Here is a 17,724-nt window from a genome sequence, read left to right on the forward strand (position 1 = left end):
CAGTTTGTTTGTCTAAATCAATGAACATGTTCAAAATATGTGCATTGCATCCTTTTGGTTTTCTGCAATAGACTACGCTAAGTGTTTCTGCATTAATGAAGTATCTGAATATTCTGTGAGTAAGATAAATGCAGAATCTAAGGTCTATAATAACTTGTCTATTTAGATCACAGCCAACATTGATCCAGTGGGTCGAATTCAGATGCGTACTAGAAGAACATTGAGGGGGCACTTGGCTAAAATTTATGCAATGCACTGGGGGACTGATTCCAGGTGAGTGTCACTGGCACAGAAGGATGATCTTTTGGGTTTCATTAAGCTCTTGTGGAAAAGTTCAATTTGGTTTTTCATATAGGATGATTAGAAATTCAGTCCCATCATTTCAGGTCGTGCCTATAATCCAGCTGAATTTCTTTCTGCTAGAAATGGAATTTTAAAATACCAGAGCTTTTTTTGAAGAGCTAGGGATCTTGGGTGCAGGTGGGGGTGGTTACTTCATTTGAAGTTTCATAACCTTTGCTTCTATTCTGGTACTAAGAGAATTTAGCAACACTAAATGTCACTTTTTCATCTCCATATTTTTAGCATCGTAATCTAAATTCGGTTACAAAATATCAACCCCTTCTTGCCTGAAAATACTTTTGTCAGTGATTTAGAGGAAGCATTTTAAAATAGGCACTTATTTTTTTCGAGGATATTAGTCCTTCTGTGATTTCCAGACAGTTAAAAAATGGATGCTAACAGTATCCCTGTTGATGACAAATGACAACTATAATGTGTATTTTTATAAGAATCTTAAAGCACGCACCCCAGTGAATTGTCCATCTTAAAATGAGTAGATATGGTATTCCCTCATCATAGGAATAGGTGAATTAGCTTCTTTTTAATCTTGTAAATATGTGAATTAATCTGGTCATAGCAAGTACATTTCTAATCAACAGAAATTACTGAAGGGAGCCTAATCTAATGAAGGTGATCTTGTTAATTCAGTCTTAAGTACAGAGCTTGTTTACACAAGATTGATAAGTAGTACTATTCTTAAGTAACTTAAAATCCTAGGTCTGTTTATACAGTAGAATCTCAGAGTTACAAACACTTTGGGAATGGAGGTTGTTCATAATTCTCAACAAAACGTTATGGTTGTTCTTTCAAAAGTTTACAACTGAACATTGACTTGATATAGCTTTGAAACTTTACTATGCAGAAGAAAAATGTTGCTTTTAACCATCTTAATTTAAATGAAGCAATAACAAAAACAGTTTCCTTATCTTGTCAAAATATTTTTTAAATGTTCCCTTTATTTATTTTAGTAGTTTGTTTAATACTGTTCTATACTGTATTTGCTTATTTTGTGTCTGCTGCTGCCTGACTGCGTAGTTGCAAATGAGGTGTGTGGTTGACTGGTCAGTTCCTAACTCTGGTGGTCATAACTCTGAAGTTCTATTGTACACCTAGTGCAAGAGTAGCAAAGTTCTTAGTGTAGTAACATTGGGGGGAGGGGTGGTGTAGAGGAAAATATTTTTAAAGGAGTGGTACTTGTTTTTATTTTCAGTTTCTGAATTGCTCAAGGTTGGCAGAGCAACAAATAAACACAGTGTAACAGTTTCATTTGAAGTTTCATGTTTTGTATAATCTCATTTTATTTCATAGGAGTACTGTATTAGTTGGTCATTTAATTTCCAATGTTGCAAATTGCACTTTATATGGCAAATTAGGGTTGCCAACTTCATAAAATTTAAAAACCGGAGACTCCAGCTGGAGTGCTGGAACCTCCCTGACTTGGGTCAGGAGGGACTCACCTGTGGAGCCAGGGCTGGGAGCTACAGCCACCTGACACAGGTAGGAGGCAGCCCCAGCTGAGATGGGGCTAGTGTGGGTGATGACCCGGCGCATTCCCCCACCTGCAGTAACTTAAGCATTTTTAGCAATAGGATTGTGTTATCCAGCCAGAGGAAACACCAAATTAGTTCTGATGTCACAATCAAGATCATAGACCTATATGTTTTGTCCTATTTTTATCTAACATTTTTTCAAAAAGTGAAGGTGGTCCGGTGGATATTTTTGTAACTTTTATAAAAACACAATTGTGTTTTTTTTTTTTTTAAATTTTTCCTTTCAAATATATTATACAACAACCTAAGAGATTTGTGAACAAGACTTTACATACGTCTTCTGACTGAAGCGATCTCACACCAACATAATATCAGCACTCCTTAAGAGGTATATAGCCTTAAAGCTACCTATCTACAGTAGTCTCATCTTTGTAGTGTACATCCATGATGGTGGTTTTGCAGAGCTATATTGTTGAAGGCAGTTTAGCACTTACATCACTGTCAGTTTAAACCCAGTGCGTTTTAGTTCCACATTTTATGAACACTAAATTAATTCAGATTTCTAAAAAGAGTAGTTGACTTCAAACAATCTCCATCCCACTGCATTTTCTCCCTTTCCAATCAGTCTGTTTATACAGTTTTCAGGAAATAACTCTGACTGTTAGCATATTTATAAAGTCATGTAGGAAACAGCCACCACTACTCATGATACTTACATTTTAAGTTCCAGGCGAAGCTGTTTTTACTAGAGACAGTTGACACATGATGCATCCCTCCCCCCAAGTTCTGAAACAGCTTTATCCTTTTCTCGGGAGGCACCAATATCCCTAACAATAAAGGAGAGATTCAAAAGATTACTATGCAATAGGAATATTTTACTGATTATGCTATCATTTGAAGGGACATAATTAAGTTGAGAATCATATTTTTGTCTGAAAATTGTTGTTTGTATTATCATAAATAGATGTAAGTAACACCTGAGATTACTAAAATAATTTTCCCTGACCTTTCCATCTCCTTTTCCTGTTAGTTTTAGTTTGAAGAAATTTGTAACAAATTTCAGGGCATGCTACTTGAAATGGAATCTATTGGAAACAAAGCTTTTGAAATTAGTTAGTGTCATTTAAATTAAATTTTAATTAAGTGCTAGAAGTGTTCAGTACTGTACAAATACACGGTTCCTGCACTGAGGAAGTAGAAGGCTCAAAAGTGTATGACATGGCATTTTAATATGTAGATAAATCAGGTAATACTTTTATCTGCTGAAGGTAAGTGTAGTATTTATCAGCAAACTCAATCTTGGGGAGCCAACCAGGGGGTTGTTTTCATTAAATTGGATTAAAGGTTCAAAACTCAGACTCAAGTGATGCAACAATGTTTTACCCGTACACAGTATAGTAACCTAAGGCAGCCACGGCTCCTTCTCATAGACTTTAAGATCAGACAGGAGTGTCATGATCATCTAGTCTGATCTCCTGCACATTGCAGGCCACAGAATTTTGCCCACCCACTCCTGTAATAGACCTATAACCACTAGCCAAATTACTGAAGTCCTCAAATCATGATTTAAAGATTTCAAGTTACAGAGAATCTGCCATTTACACTAGTTTAAACCTGCAAGTGACCCTGCCTTATGCTGCAGAGTAAGGTGAAAAACTCCCAGGGTCTGTGCCAATCTGACCTCAGGAAAAATTCCATCCTGACGCGAAATATGGCAATCAGTTAGACCCTGAGCATGTATTGTAGAAACACTTAGAAGCCCCAATTAAGGGTAAGACATTGTGTACACACAGTATGAAAGAAGTCCCTAACCCAAAGTTTGTAATTGTACTGTTAAAGTAGCTCTTGTATTGACACCATAATCTGAAAAATAGAGTAGTCAGATTTGTGAATAGAAGATATAATATCAAGCTAAGAGCAGTGTGTTTGGCCAGGTGATTTGTCATAGCCAGGCACATTCCTTTTAAAGATACTGGATTTTAAATGAGAGACTTGGCTTGAGATGTGGACCCTTCTCACGACTGTGTGTGTTTAAAATAAATAATATGACACTTTATCCTAAGAAGCCTTTGTGACGTAGCAGCTTTGAAAGTTAGAAAACGACCAGTGTTCTGTTACATTAGTGATAGGTATTATCACACAGTACTTGTGTGTTGAGAGTTGGACTTTTCACTTGAATTAGGTTTGCACATACGGATACTAAGATGGAAATTGAAATGATGTGGTGCTTTGGCACAATACTTTGAACTTTCTAAGATGAATAGCCAAACTCTTAGCCCGAGTAATAAGTCGGAAAGAAAATGTGTAGGGTCAGGACTCAGAGCATGAAGTATTACAAATCTGAACTCCATTTTACATATGCTTCCCTAATACAGAAAAAGGCACACTCAGCTGTTTTTGTCTGATTGTTCCTGTAATCTGAATTTTTTTTGTTCTTGGAGTCAGAAAACCTATTCTTTTAAAAAATAAAAGAAGCCTGGAAACAAGAGCTCATATTTTAAGCTATACCAAGAATACAACCATGACAAAATGGTGTATTTCAGTCAGTTTCCATTGAGAAGGGAGAGAGTTGTTTTTCCCCCCCAAAGGAAACAAAAGAAAACCGCCCCTTCCTTCCCTGCACTCTACCCTTCAACTCAAGAGTATTTCTCTGTAAACTAAGTTTTCTGTTGGCCTGGGTTTTAACTCTACTCAGACACTGGATTTTATTTATTTTTATGTATTTATTGGCTTTCATCCTGAACCAACCTTTTTTTACCATGTGTTAGAATAAATAGAAATTGGGAAGATGGCCTTCTATTAATGGTCCAAATAATTAGCTGGGTCTGCCTATTTTTAGTGTGCCTATCACTGTGATTTCCAAGGTTTCAAAGGAATCAAGAGACATCCGTGCTGTTTAGGGATTATTTTCGCTACTTTTCCTTCACCTGATTTGTGCATCTGTAGATCCACCGTTGGGGAGGGTGGGAGGAAGAATTCTCAGGTCCTTTTCCCAGACTCCTTTAATAAGGAAGGTCTACAGAAGACAATGCAAAGTCTGTGGAAACAAAATGAACTTTTGAGAATAACTGGGAAGCAAGCTAAAATACGCGTTTACTAATAACTGTTCGTGCGTTTTCTCAACCCCCACCCTCCGAATCTTTTGACAATCAGAGAAGAGTAAACTTCTTGCTGTCTTTGGGATAGGGGTGTGTGGGAATTATTTTATATAATAAATAAAAACAAAAAACCCATGCCTATCTTACAAATGTGAGGAAAGGAAGGCATAGAGCGGTAGGTGACTTTCCTAAACGTCAATGGTAGTCAGGCATGGAACTCAGATCTCCTGACTCCCTATCGTGTGATTTAACCACATAACATTGCAACAACTATTGAGTTGTTTTGTTGTTAACTGCTGTAATATTTAATACTTAACATGAAGTACATCTGCTCTTGTTTCTATGAGGCACGTTATTTAAGAGAATATTGATGTTGCATTGTACTTTATATAGTAGCTTTTAAAGCATTCATGTAAACATCTTAGTAGTTTTGATAACATTCCATTTGAAACTAATTGGCTTTGTTTTCTTCTTATTTGCCTGCAATGATTGATTGTTTGTTCTTATTTTCTCTCCAGGCTTCTAGTTAGTGCCTCCCAGGATGGCAAACTTATCATCTGGGATAGCTATACCACAAACAAGGTGAGAGTAATTGACCTACTGCTGCTTAATTAAAATTTGACTGAAAATACAAGGGAAAGGAATATTGTTTACCTACCTTGGCTCTTAAAGGGATACAGCCAAAACTTAGTTTAGGCCTAACAGCTGACCTCTAAAATTATGATTTTAAACAATGTGGTTAGAGACCTAAATACTGTTTGTGTGTAATATATATTTATAAATATATTATTTATAAAATGTGTTTACCCAGCCTCCGAAAAACTAAATATTTCATTGTTCAGTGAGTGTATTTTTGCTTTGCTGCTGCGGGAGTAGAAGTTAATTAGCAAACGTTTCCCAGAAATGTGCTATGTGAGACAAAGCACAGCCATACTAGTTTGGGCTCTGTAATAAAGCAGAGAATTACAAGAATGCAGGTAAGAGACGGTCTCTTTCTGACTGTAGTAACATGACATGAATAAGTGTTACCGTGGCTGTGGTCGGTGTCTAGGGGCTACTGTTATCAGCGCTATAATAAATTCCATGAAGGGTGAAAAAACAATGCTTGTAAATAATTACAAAACTGGTTGTGGAGAACTTTAAAATAAAAATTTTCAGCAGGTAAATGGCAGTTAAATTAGCAGAGTGCTTTTTTTAATTGAAAAAGACCATGCCAAAATAGGAAATAAAATACTTCTACAGTGATTTCCATATTAGGATTTCAAAACTCTTGAAAACCTTAATTAACACTCAACGTCCCCTGAAAGCAGGGATTTGCATCCCTATTTTAGAATTAGGAAAACTGAATCATAGAGATGTTGCTACTTGATTAAGGTCACACAGGAAGTCTTTGGTAGAGTCAGAAATAGAATTCTTTATCAAGTGCTCTAGTTACAAGTACATCATTCCCCCTGAAACAAGATCCACTCAGTGAAAGAGAGACTTTCCAATCCAGGAGATTTGAGGGCATCTTTTTATTACTAGAAAGTTTTTGATTAATAGTTGAGTAGATTACACCTGAAAACAGTGTGTCTACAGCTGAAAACAGGTTGTCTAAAAATATTCTAGTGCCACGTTATGGCTAAGCAGTGCTCATTGCAATTATGCTGTGCATGATGTTAGTAATAACAAAGAATGCGATCGTAAATGTGTTCTATCCTACTGATGAGATTTGAACAACCATCTTGAGGCATTTTATTAGCTTCACGGTAGAAGATGCATGTTTTGCAATTAGTTGGCTGTATTTTTAGCCCGGAGCATTGCTCTGCTATTTGGACTTTTATTTCACACCCATTACCCACAGGATTTGTAATGGCTATAGATGGAGATTGTATGCATAGAGGGACAAACACCTTTCTAATCCGTAGTCAAGAAATATGAGGAAATCATGGATATTTCACAGAGCCCCACAATACATATAACAACATGATCCATCCCTCAAGGAGTTTACAAACTTTACTTCAAACACATTGCAACAAGAAGAATAACAAGACAGTAGGTTTGGATTAGAGAAGGAAGGACAGGGTTAGCATTAATAAGACTGTGTGGTTACTCAGTGAAGGCTAGTATACAGCATGGGGGAGCAAAAAGGGAGTTTGTTTAAATAGTGAAAGGCCTTGGTTTGCTAACTTATTTGGTAAGTGTTGAAGTGGGTTTTTTAAGGCAGGATTAAAGGAGGGGCAAAGTAAGTCTCCTCTTTTTGCTGTTCATTGTTCCTTCCTAGTATATAATCCTGGAATTAACAATTTTTTACCTACCATAAATTGAGCACCAGTGTGTTTTCTCAAGCTAAAACATAGTGCTTGGTCTATAATCATAAAATCATTGACTAACTCTTGTGGCTTTTAGCAGAGCTACCGATTAAACTGGATTCTCTGCTAGAGTGCAGCTCTGAAGTTTTAATTAAGCCACTATTTGGTTTGACAAGTTAAATGCACAAATTATTCCTGAAATAAGGTTGGCCCTTGGAGTACAAGGACTTTTCATCTTTTTCATTATTCTTCCTCCTGCTACCTTTAAAAAGAGAGTAGTGTAGTTACAGAGAAGATGTAAATAAGAACCTCTTGATGATCAATTGACTTAAAGATAAATTATGTATTCTGTCTGTGCTCCAGGTCCATGCCATTCCCCTGCGTTCATCTTGGGTGATGACCTGTGCATATGCCCCCTCTGGAAACTATGTGGCCTGCGGTGGTCTTGATAACATCTGTTCCATTTACAACCTGAAAACTCGTGAAGGAAATGTACGTGTCAGCCGTGAGCTGGCTGGTCACACAGGTGAGCATCAATTCTGAAGGGTAAACGAGTTGTGAGCTGAACGCATGATGAATCGTGAACATTAGATATGGAAAAGATCCATTAGGTGATCTACTCAATCCTGCAATGCCAGAGGACTGGTTTCCTATAGCATACAGTCCAGTCTTATTTCAAATGTCCCAAGCAATGAGGCTTCAATCACTTCCCTTGAAAGACTATTCCATAGACTAGTCTCTATCAAGAAATTTTTCTTTAATATTAAACCTGAAAGTTAAGTATCGTTGTGTGATCCTGTTGCTTTTGTGCATACCTTTTTGCACCTGGTTAAATACATTTTTTCCCCCTTGTGTGTTCACTTTTCAAATAGGTGACTTTCCCTCCTCCCATTCCCCAAGCCAAAATCAGAGTCATCACCTTGCCAGTTTATACATCTTTAGTTTTTAATCTTTCTTCAAAAAATGTTCTTTTGTTGCTCACAAGCACTATATTTGTTACAACTTTTGTAACACTTTAAACATCTAAATAATTAATATAACAGCTTTACCAATCTTTCTAACAGCTTCATAAATCTTTATTGCTCACTTCCCCAAATAGAGACAATGGTCCCTTACAGAAAACATGTTGCCAAGTGCAGCATTATACAAATTTAAAACAATCAAACTCTTGTTATATGTAATAAACACTGTGGCAGAAAATTGGACAAAATTTTTCCTTAGATACATGAGTCTCAACTTCTTACACTTTGTCCGCAGTCTTAAATTAGTCTTTATTTACCTCCTTGTTGGTGCTGGTTTATTTGAGAGGGCTCTTATTATAAAACCATATCCTAAAAAGCTTAATGTAGTTTGGCCAAATATTTAGTCTTTGGAGGTCATGAAGGGGAAGATTTAGTGATTACAAAAGGGGATTATTTCATTTTGCAACTTTTTTTTTCTTTATGGAAAGTAAAACTGTTACAGTATAGCATATCTGCTTAAAGGCATTTTTCTTTTCTCTCTTGTATCCAAGCTCTTTCCTGATATTGAAAGGACACTACATTTACAAACTCAAATTGGAGAGAAAAAACTAATTGGTCATGCATTTGTTTTATTGTGGAGTGCTATCAGATATCTCAGACTGGCTGCTGGTGCCAATTTTTATTTCTGTGAACTAGACAATTGCATCTTGCTGGGTTTTCATTATGTCCCAAAGATCTGAGCTCTGATTTTTCAGAGATGCTGCCCTTTCACCTGGAGCTGTAGGGGCTGAGCACCTCCTGAAAATCAAGCCCATTGTGTCCAGTCTTGGTCTCTAAATTACTTTAATCATTCTGGAAGGCAGAAGAACTGGTTCTTTGAGTTTGTGTAAACCAGGGATAGGCAACCTCTGGCACACATGCCAAAGGCGGCACTCGAGATGATTTTCAGTGGCACTCACACTGCCCGGGTCCTGGCCACCGGTCCCGGGGGCTCTGCATTTTAATTTAATTTTAAATGAAGCTTCTTAAGCATTTTCAAAACCTTATTTACTTTACATACAACAATAGTTTAGTGTTATATTATAGACTTATAGAAAGAGACCTTCTAAAACATTAAAATGTATTACTGGCACGCGAAACCTTAAATTAGAGTGAATAAATGAAGACTTGGCACACCACTTCTGAAAGGTTGCCGACCCCTGGGGTAAACCATGGTCTGTTTTTCAAGGTCTTCCTTTTTTTTTTTTTTACAGGTACTTACCCACGTTCACCCTGCTGTCCCCACATGTTCAGTCACTGATACTGGATAATTCCTTTAGAGTCCCCAGAATTAATTACTTGGCTGCTCGGGGTACTGACATCTAAGAACCTCTTTCCTGAACTTCAGATTTAAATCCCAGAATGACTTGTATCTTACTACTCTTGGAAGTCTGTAGAGATGTTAGGCTGGCCATAGAAATATCTGAAAGCCTTAAAAATCCTTTTCATCACTAAAAACTAGGACTGTAGTGCCCAGTGTTCTAGGATCCTCAGGGGCTCCTTTTCAGTGGCTCAGCCTCCAGAAGGAGGGCACAGAGCAAGTTTAACTGGATGCTGGGGAATTGCCCCCAGCGTTACATTGGTGTAGGTTGTCCTACACTGCTCCCCTCTACTGGAGGTAGAAGGGGACAGAAGGGAGGGAAAGTGGTCAGAGTACTCTGCACTGCAGCTGTTCTGGGGCTTCTCTAACCTACATCAGGGCCATGTCAGAATCCTGGAAACTACAGGGCTACATTCGGCCCTCCTGGGGTTCTCTCTCTTTAAATTAATGGAGATATTCTATCTCCTAGAACTGGAAGGGACCTTGAAAAGTCATCGAGTCCAGCCCCCTGCCTTCACTAGCAGGACCAAGTACTGATTTTGCCCCAGATCCCTAAGTGGCCCCTTCAAGGATTGAACTCATAACCCTGGGTTTAGCAGGCCAATGCTCAAACCACTGAGCTATTCCAACCCCCCTCTCCCTTCAGAGGTGCAACACAGAATCTGCCCCAACCTTTTTCATCAAAGTAACTAATGACTCTGATAACTAGAGATAAAGAGAAGTTAAACTGGATAATGAGCTATGATTGTGAAAACAAAGGTACCCATGTAAGGGCTCCATTTTCTTTGAAATAAGAAGATCCACCAAGGCAGCTAAAAGCAGAGGGGATGAGCTCAGGATTTTTCTCTTCCCCCTCTACAGTCCAAGAGCATTGTAGCAGTAACCTCCCATATCACAGCAGAAGTTGAAATGGTAATTCATTAGAGCGACTTCTACCTGCTGAAGGAATGTTGTGCGGTTGAGGAAAAAGGAAAAGAAGCTGAAAGCCACTCAGAAATAGGATGTAAATTGGCTTGATATCCTGCCTTGTCGGGGTCTGGTCTGGAACATTGGTTCAAAGAGTGCCTGTGCTGATTCTGGAGAGCCCAACTGCCTGTAACAGGACTCTGTTTATCTTAGATATTATATAGTGCCAGTCACTTTAGTAGCTATGTGCTTATAATCCTAATATGTGACATACTCAGTGCTACATCAGCAGGCCTTTGTTCACTTGCAGATTCAGTAATAATACACCCAGCAACCTGAGGGAGGGAATCAGCTTGTAATAAGATTGCAACCCTGAAACTGTGTGTCCTCTTTATGCTCCCTTTGTTTCTGTAAAGAACAAAATCCCAAGATGCAGCAAAACAGAGGCCTCTTACTCCAGAGGCTGCCAGCATGTCTCCGGAAAAACCTTTAACAGCTCTAAGAGGAAACATCAGGCGGGCTATGTGTCTTGCTGGTTTTCTGCCTGATCAAGCCTCTACCTATACAGTGTAAAGGGAACCCTCTGAAAACTGTTCATTGAAGGAAACCAAGGTTATTCATACACGAATCGTTATAATCAGGCAAACCTTCCCAAGCTTCTGTTTAATGAAAAGCATAACTAAAATGCGTTAAACCATATTGTAGATGGCACTTAACTTCTTTGTATCTCTTGTGTTTCTTTCAAAGCATAGATTAGTTACCTGGTTGACTGGAGTTGTGTACTCTGTCTGAAATAGAGAGATGTTCACTAACCACTAAAACAGATACTTAGTAGTTGTGATAACCAAGCAAGCCATGATCCATAAAAAGTACTTTTCTTTAATATCCGTTATAAAGGGAAAATGGAACGAGCTGTCACATACATTTTTGTTGGGTATCCATGATGCAGCCTATGTGCATGTCAAAATCCTAAAAAAAGATTTGAGCAATAAAAAGCCAAGAATATCTTAGCTGTTCAGTGACCTCCTTTAGAGATGGCCCTGTAAATTAGTAAGATCACTAAAATGCAGTATGTGGGTTCATGGCAGGGTGAATGTGGTCTCTACAGAGGGTGAAAGACTGTACTATATTCTAGAGGCCTAGAAAGGGTGCATCAAAAGAGGTGATTGGTTTCATTTGTTAGTGTGAAATCTTAGAGGGTCAGTTTTAATTAACTGCTTTTCTAGTGCAGGGTTAAGTAGGGCTGATGCAATAAAACTGTAATTGGGGGTGACAACTAGTACTGGACTTGGCGTTGAATGAGGACAGACACAGATGGATTTTAAACAGCAGGCTGCAACTCTGTTATACTTAACGGAGGGGAGGGACACTACCTTCCTAGTCACCTGTATTTTAAATGGTTCCAATGCAGAGGTTTCAGGGCTCCTCCCATATAATCCAGAACTCAGGGTAGACTTTCCTCGGCCTACCCTAGGACTCAGCTTGCTCTTCTGAATCTGACCACCACCCCCTGTGAAGGGTACAGATCAGACTAAAAGGGGGGACCTTACTTCACAAAGGCCACAGCTCTCCCCCTATCCCATGAGCACAAGGCCCCTCAGCAAAATCCCAGGCATTTCACTTCTGGGAGCCATTCTTTTTAGCCTTTTCACTGCACTGGAAACTGGCTGAAAGTTGCAACAAACTAACATCCCTGCCAAGTACTATCATGAATTACTAAATCCTCTTCCTGTTTAACCTGACCATGCATGGAGTATGCTCAGAGAAAGGTGAAAAAATCCACCAGGCCTATGCTAATTTGGCTACAACAGGAAGAAAAACATTTCTTCCTGACCCCAAAACAAGTGATCAGTAAGACTTGCAGCATCTGCAAAAACAGTTTTTTGTGCTTGCTCACGTTGATTCCAATTAAGTGTGTGCGCGCCATGTGCACAGTTGTCAGAAGGTTTCCTCAGGTTCGTGGTCAACTGCAACCATTACCAATTTACAGTCCTCCCCTTTGGCCTATCAGCAGCCTCATGAGTGTTTACCAAATGTATGTCAGTCATAGCTGCTGCCTTCCTATGCCAGAGGCAGGTACAGGTATTCCCGTACCTTGCCGATTGTCTGCTCAGGAGATGGTCCAGGGACCAAGTGGAGCGCCATGTCACCTTCGTAAGATCCACCTTCGACAGACTGGGTCTCATGCTCAACAAGCGCAAATCAACTCTATCCCTGATGCTGAGAATAGAGTTTATCGGAGCAATGCTGGACTCGGGCTAGGTCGGGGCATCCCTGCCGAAGGCTCAGTTTCGGACAATGACAGAAACTGTGCAAAGCTTCAAGTGGTACCTCACCACCCCAGCAAGGAATTGCTTGAAGCTCCTTGGCCACATGGCAGCATGTACATATGTGGTAAAGCATGCAAGGCTGAGGCTCGAGCCTGGCTGGCATCAGTCTATTGGCCAGGGCGCAACAGTCTGGACAAGGTGTTCACCCTCCCGGTGCCAGTTCTTGACTCTTGCCACTGGTGGCTCAAGCCACAGGAGGGATGCAAGGGAGTCCCCTTCGCCAAGCCCCAGCCCTCCATGTCCCTAGTGACAGATGCGTCAGCACTGGGATGGGGTGCTCACCTGGGAGACCTTCAAGCCCAAGGTCTCTGGTTGCAAAACGAGCTCTTACTCCACATCAATGTCAAGGAGCTGAGAGCAGTCCGCCTGGCATGCCAGATCTTCCAAGCCCACTTGCAAAGGAAGTGCCCAGGGGTGTTGATGGACAACCCAACTGCGATGTTTTATATAAACAAGCAGAGTGGAGTTTGTTCCTCTCCCCTATGTCGGGAAGCCCTCAAGCTGTGGGACTTCTGCATAGCCCACTCTATTCACCTGGAAGCATTCCTTTCTCCCAGGTTCCCAGAACAAGTTGGCGGACTATCTCAGCAGATCCTTCCACAATCACGAGTGGTCTATCCAACTGGATGTAGTACACAACATTTTCCAGGGGTGGGGAGTTCCCCAAATCAACCTGTTTGCCACGAAGAGCAACAGAAAATGCCCTCAGTTCTGTTCCTTCCAGTATCACAGTCCAGGCTCCCTCACAGATGCATTCCTCCTCCTCTGGATGGACTAGCTGTTGTATGCGTTCCCACCATTTCTACTTGTCCACAACGTTCTGCTCAAGATCTGCAGGGACAAGGCTGCAGTCATACTGGTAGCACCAGCCTGGCCTCTCCAGCACTGGTATACCACACTCCTGGAGCTGTCTGTGGATGTTCCAATCTCGTTGCCCCTGCTTCCGGACCTGATCACCCAAGACCATGGTCATCTTAATCATCCCAATCTCGAGTCTCTTCACCTCACCGCTTGAAAGCTTCATGGCTAAACCCAATGGAGCTGATATGTTCTGAGCCCATTAGGGAGGTCCTACTGGGCAGCAGGAAACCTTCCACTGGGACTACCTACCTGGCCAAGTGGAAAAGGTTTGCAATTTGATGTTCAGTCACGCTCTCCCGATGCAGGCACCCATACTGCTCATCTTAGATTACCTACTGCACTTAAAACAGCAGGGCCTTTCTGTATCAGTGCTCAATGTCCACCTGGCAGCCATTTTGGCCATCCACCTGAGAGCAGCTGGCCATTCAGTCTTCACCAACCTGATGGTCAGTCGTTACCTGAAAGGTCTGGACAGGTTATACCTGCAGGTTAAGCAACCAGTCCCGGCATGGAATCTCAACCTAGTCCTCCCCAGACTAATGGGAGCCCCGTTTGAACCCCTGGTGACTTGTTCATTGCTCCACCTTTCATGGAAGGTGGCCTTCCTAGTCACCATTACATCAGCAAGGAGACTCTCAGAGCTTAAAGCCCTGACTTCCCATCCCCCTTATACCATTATTTTTATAAGGACAAGGTGCAGCTTAGGCCTCATCCAGGCTTTCTCCCAAAGGTTGTGTCCCTAAGCCTCACGCAGATAGTAGAGAACAAAGGCTGCCCTCCTTGGACGTTAGAGCGCTGGCCTTTCCCGTTGAACGCACAAGGCCATTCTGTAAGTCAATCGAGTTGTTCATGGCGGTTGCGGATAAAAGGGAAGGCCTCCCAGTCTCCTCATATAGAATTTCATTGTGAATCACGTCCTGTATCCGAGCATGCTACGAACTGGCAAAGGTTCTGGTCCCAGCACTAACAGCATATTCCACAATAGTGCAGGCCTCCTCAGCAGCATTCCTGGCCCAGGTCCCCATCCAGGAGATCTGCAGGTTGGCGACGTAGTCCTTGGTTCATGCTTTCACCTCTCATTATGCTATTACCCAGCACACCTGAGTGGTGCTTCAATCATCAATTCCATTAATTCCGACTCCACCTCCTAGTTAGGGTTTGAGAGTCATCTAATTGGAATCGATATGAGCAAGCACTTGAAGAAGAAAAAATGGTTACTCACCTTCTCGTAACTGTTCTTCATGTTGCTCATGTCCATTCCAAGATTCGCCTGTCTTCCCCTCTGTCAGAGTAGCCAGCAAGAAGAAACTGAAGAGGTGGCGGGTTGGCAGGAACCTATATTCACTGCCATGAAGGCACCGCTCCAGGGGGCTCCACAGCCGACTGGACGGGTGCTGCTAGGGGAAAAGCCTTCCGATAACTGTGCACGCGGCGCATATGCACCTAATTGGAATGGACATGAGCAACACCTCTTGAAGAACAACAGTTACGAGAAGGTGAGTAGCCATTTTTTTAAAACTACAGTCACTGGGAAGGAGTGGGGAGCTGCTGAAATAAAGCAAAAAGAGGCTCCCCGTGGTTTGAGCTAGGATTTAAATTAATGAAAAGGGAGAGCAAGGGATGAGTCAGCTCCCTTCCTCCCTGGCTGGCTAATGAATGGGTAAAGCCTTTGGAGGAGGGGCCACCCCTGCATGCCTCAGGGAGTGCTCTCCCTCTTTCTGCTGGGGCTCTTCTAGTCACAGCTGGTCCCAAAGAGAGCAGCTTCCCTCAAGAGAAGAGTTAAAGTGATCCAAGTAATGTCATGAGGGCTTGTTACCCTTGTGTATAAGGCCACCAGTTTCCTTTTTTCATGTTGTCTTAGTACAACATAGATCTTTTCTCACACTCTCTTCTGCGTGGACTGTGAATCCTTGTGATGCTCACAGCCCAAGTTGTCCCAAATAAGAGCTATGAGAATTTTCAACCCTAGTCTTATGTGAAAGAGTATCATCTGTTCATTTAGGTCTCTTATTTTCTTTAACAACCAAATGGACCTTTTGTGTTTTCTAGTGTTGTTTTACTCTTTGCTTGGATAAGCCGTTCAGCAAACATTAGATTGCTGTAAGACTCCGTCTGTAAATTAAAGTGGTCCTTAACCAATTACTCTGATCAGTACTACTTGTGGAATTTCTGACTATTCTTGATGGTTTCCTTGTTGAGTGTATCTACACTGCAGTCAGAGGCATGACTGCAGCATGTGTTAAACATCTAGTTAGCTGTGTACCGGTGTCCATGAAGCCACAGTAGTAAAGGCTATATACAAGCCCACCTGGGGCCCAGGTTATGGTCTTGGGCAGCTATCCCAGGCTGCTGCAGTTTCAGTGCTATTTTATCTAGCTAGATCAAAGCTATCTGAGTTATGTCTACATGTGCTGCAGTCACATCTCTGACTGCAGTGTAGACATGCCCAGTATGTGCAGAAGAGGAGGCTTCACTACATGCCCAACTCAATCTGAAAAGTAGACAAGAATTTGCAGCTTTGTTCAGCCATGTGTTACTTTTTGCAGGTTACTTGTCATGCTGCCGTTTCCTGGATGATAATCAAATTGTTACGAGCTCTGGAGACACCACTTGGTAAGCAGTCGAACTGTAACGTTTGTACTAATGGCTGCATATTCAAAAATACAGATAATATATTATGGGGGAACTTGTCATAACACTTAGTAATAGCAATAGTGTTGAAGTGCAGTATGAATCCTATGTAAGCAATCTTTGGTATAGAATTCTCATAGGACACACAAATAAAAACCTCTAATGGCTTGCAATTTAGGATAAATAACACACAAATGGAAATACTGCTGTTAAGCTCTACAAACTATGCTTTTGAATATGCCCTTTTTAAATAAAATGCATTAGGTGTGTGAAAAGCCAGACTTCGAATTTTTTCCTTTGCATTTGTCAGACCGTGGGTTTTTCTTACCATGTAGGTACTGATAGACCCATGTGCTAAGTAATTTCCATCATTGATGTTTTTTTATTAAAATCTCTAATAAAAATAATGCAATATTTTTAAAATTTAAAACTCTTTACACATGGTCTATAAGAGCTCATCCAGAGCAATTATGGCTCACTGAGGAAAGAATTAAAGTTTCAAAAATATGGATTTTGACACATTCTGGAGCTATAGCTTTAAACAAGTCTCCTGTAACAACGGATAATTATGGACCAGTGTCTGAACAGAGGAAATAGTTCCCCCAGAATGGAAATGTCTGTTTAGTTGTCTTGTATACTTTTTAAAAATCCATTATCAAATTATTGCGGAGTGAACTTGATGTATACAGGCAGTAAAGAGTCACAATTAGTGCATGTTTTACAGTTAATTTTATGCCAGTGCCATTTTTAATAAACGCCCAACATTTTGCACTTCTTTTTTGCACTCTGTTACTGATTGGTTGCTTCAAATTTTGAAGTCCATGATATTAATTCTTATTGGTGATAAAATGGAATATGGAACCATAGATATTTGGTTGTCAGGGGAAGGATAGGTTGAATGAATTAATGACCTTTTTCCGTTAAGTTCTGTAGTACCATTATAGAAAAAAGTTATTAAATATTGAATCACATTGGTAAAAAATTGTATTTAAATCTGTAAGATTCTGAATAGCTTTCAGAAAGTCTTCTTAAAAAGTTAGCAGAAGTGAATTTTAAAGGAGTATCACTGAACATTTAACAAAACATTAGTTCCAAAACTAAAAATTTATCACTTTGAAAAATATTCTTATTTTGTGATCCATTGGCTTAATAGAAACATAATGTTCTGTTGTAATTTGTATACTCCATAGTCCATTTTCAGAGATCAGCTAAAACACTTAAGGTGCTTTCTCCTATAGGAGTTGTCTGTAGTGCATTTGCTTCTAGAGGTTATGTTCTAGTCCAAACTTTTTTACTGGTGACCCCTTTCACAAAGCAAGCCTCTGAGCACGAAATCCCCCCCCCATATAAATTAAAAACACTTTTTTATATATTTAACAACATTATAAATGCTGGAGGCAAAGCGGGATTTGGGGTGGAGGTTGACAGCTCGCGACCCCCCCGTGTAATAACC

The 17,724-nt window shown here is 40.4% G+C and overlaps 2 protein-coding genes across 7 annotated transcripts in view; one reads left to right on the forward strand and one right to left on the reverse strand.

Moving 5' to 3' along the window:
• Positions 1–17,724, reverse strand: part of CALML6 (calmodulin like 6) — a 186,581-nt gene that overhangs the window by 118,535 nt on the left and 50,322 nt on the right. Inside the window, exons 2-3 of the mRNA XM_065575252.1 lie at positions 4,760–4,869; positions 2,549–2,659 (exon numbers count right to left, since the gene is read on the reverse strand). The gene's annotated coding sequence lies outside the window, so the exon portion shown is untranslated. The remainder of the gene's footprint in view (positions 1–2,548; positions 2,660–4,759; positions 4,870–17,724) is intronic.
• GNB1 (G protein subunit beta 1) overlaps positions 1–17,724 on the forward strand; it is an 83,983-nt gene that overhangs the window by 55,657 nt on the left and 10,602 nt on the right. For all 6 annotated transcript variants that reach the window (XM_065575242.1, XM_065575245.1, XM_065575244.1 and 3 more), the window contains 4 exons: positions 167–273; positions 5,449–5,512; positions 7,585–7,747; positions 16,187–16,253. In XM_065575242.1, the coding sequence (XP_065431314.1) occupies positions 167–273; positions 5,449–5,512; positions 7,585–7,747; positions 16,187–16,253 (401 nt within the window). The remainder of the gene's footprint in view (positions 1–166; positions 274–5,448; positions 5,513–7,584; positions 7,748–16,186; positions 16,254–17,724) is intronic.

The sequence above is a fragment of the Chrysemys picta genome, chromosome 21 (assembly GCF_011386835.1).
Source record: "Chrysemys picta bellii isolate R12L10 chromosome 21, ASM1138683v2, whole genome shotgun sequence".
Lineage (NCBI taxonomy): Eukaryota > Metazoa > Chordata > Testudines > Emydidae > Chrysemys > Chrysemys picta.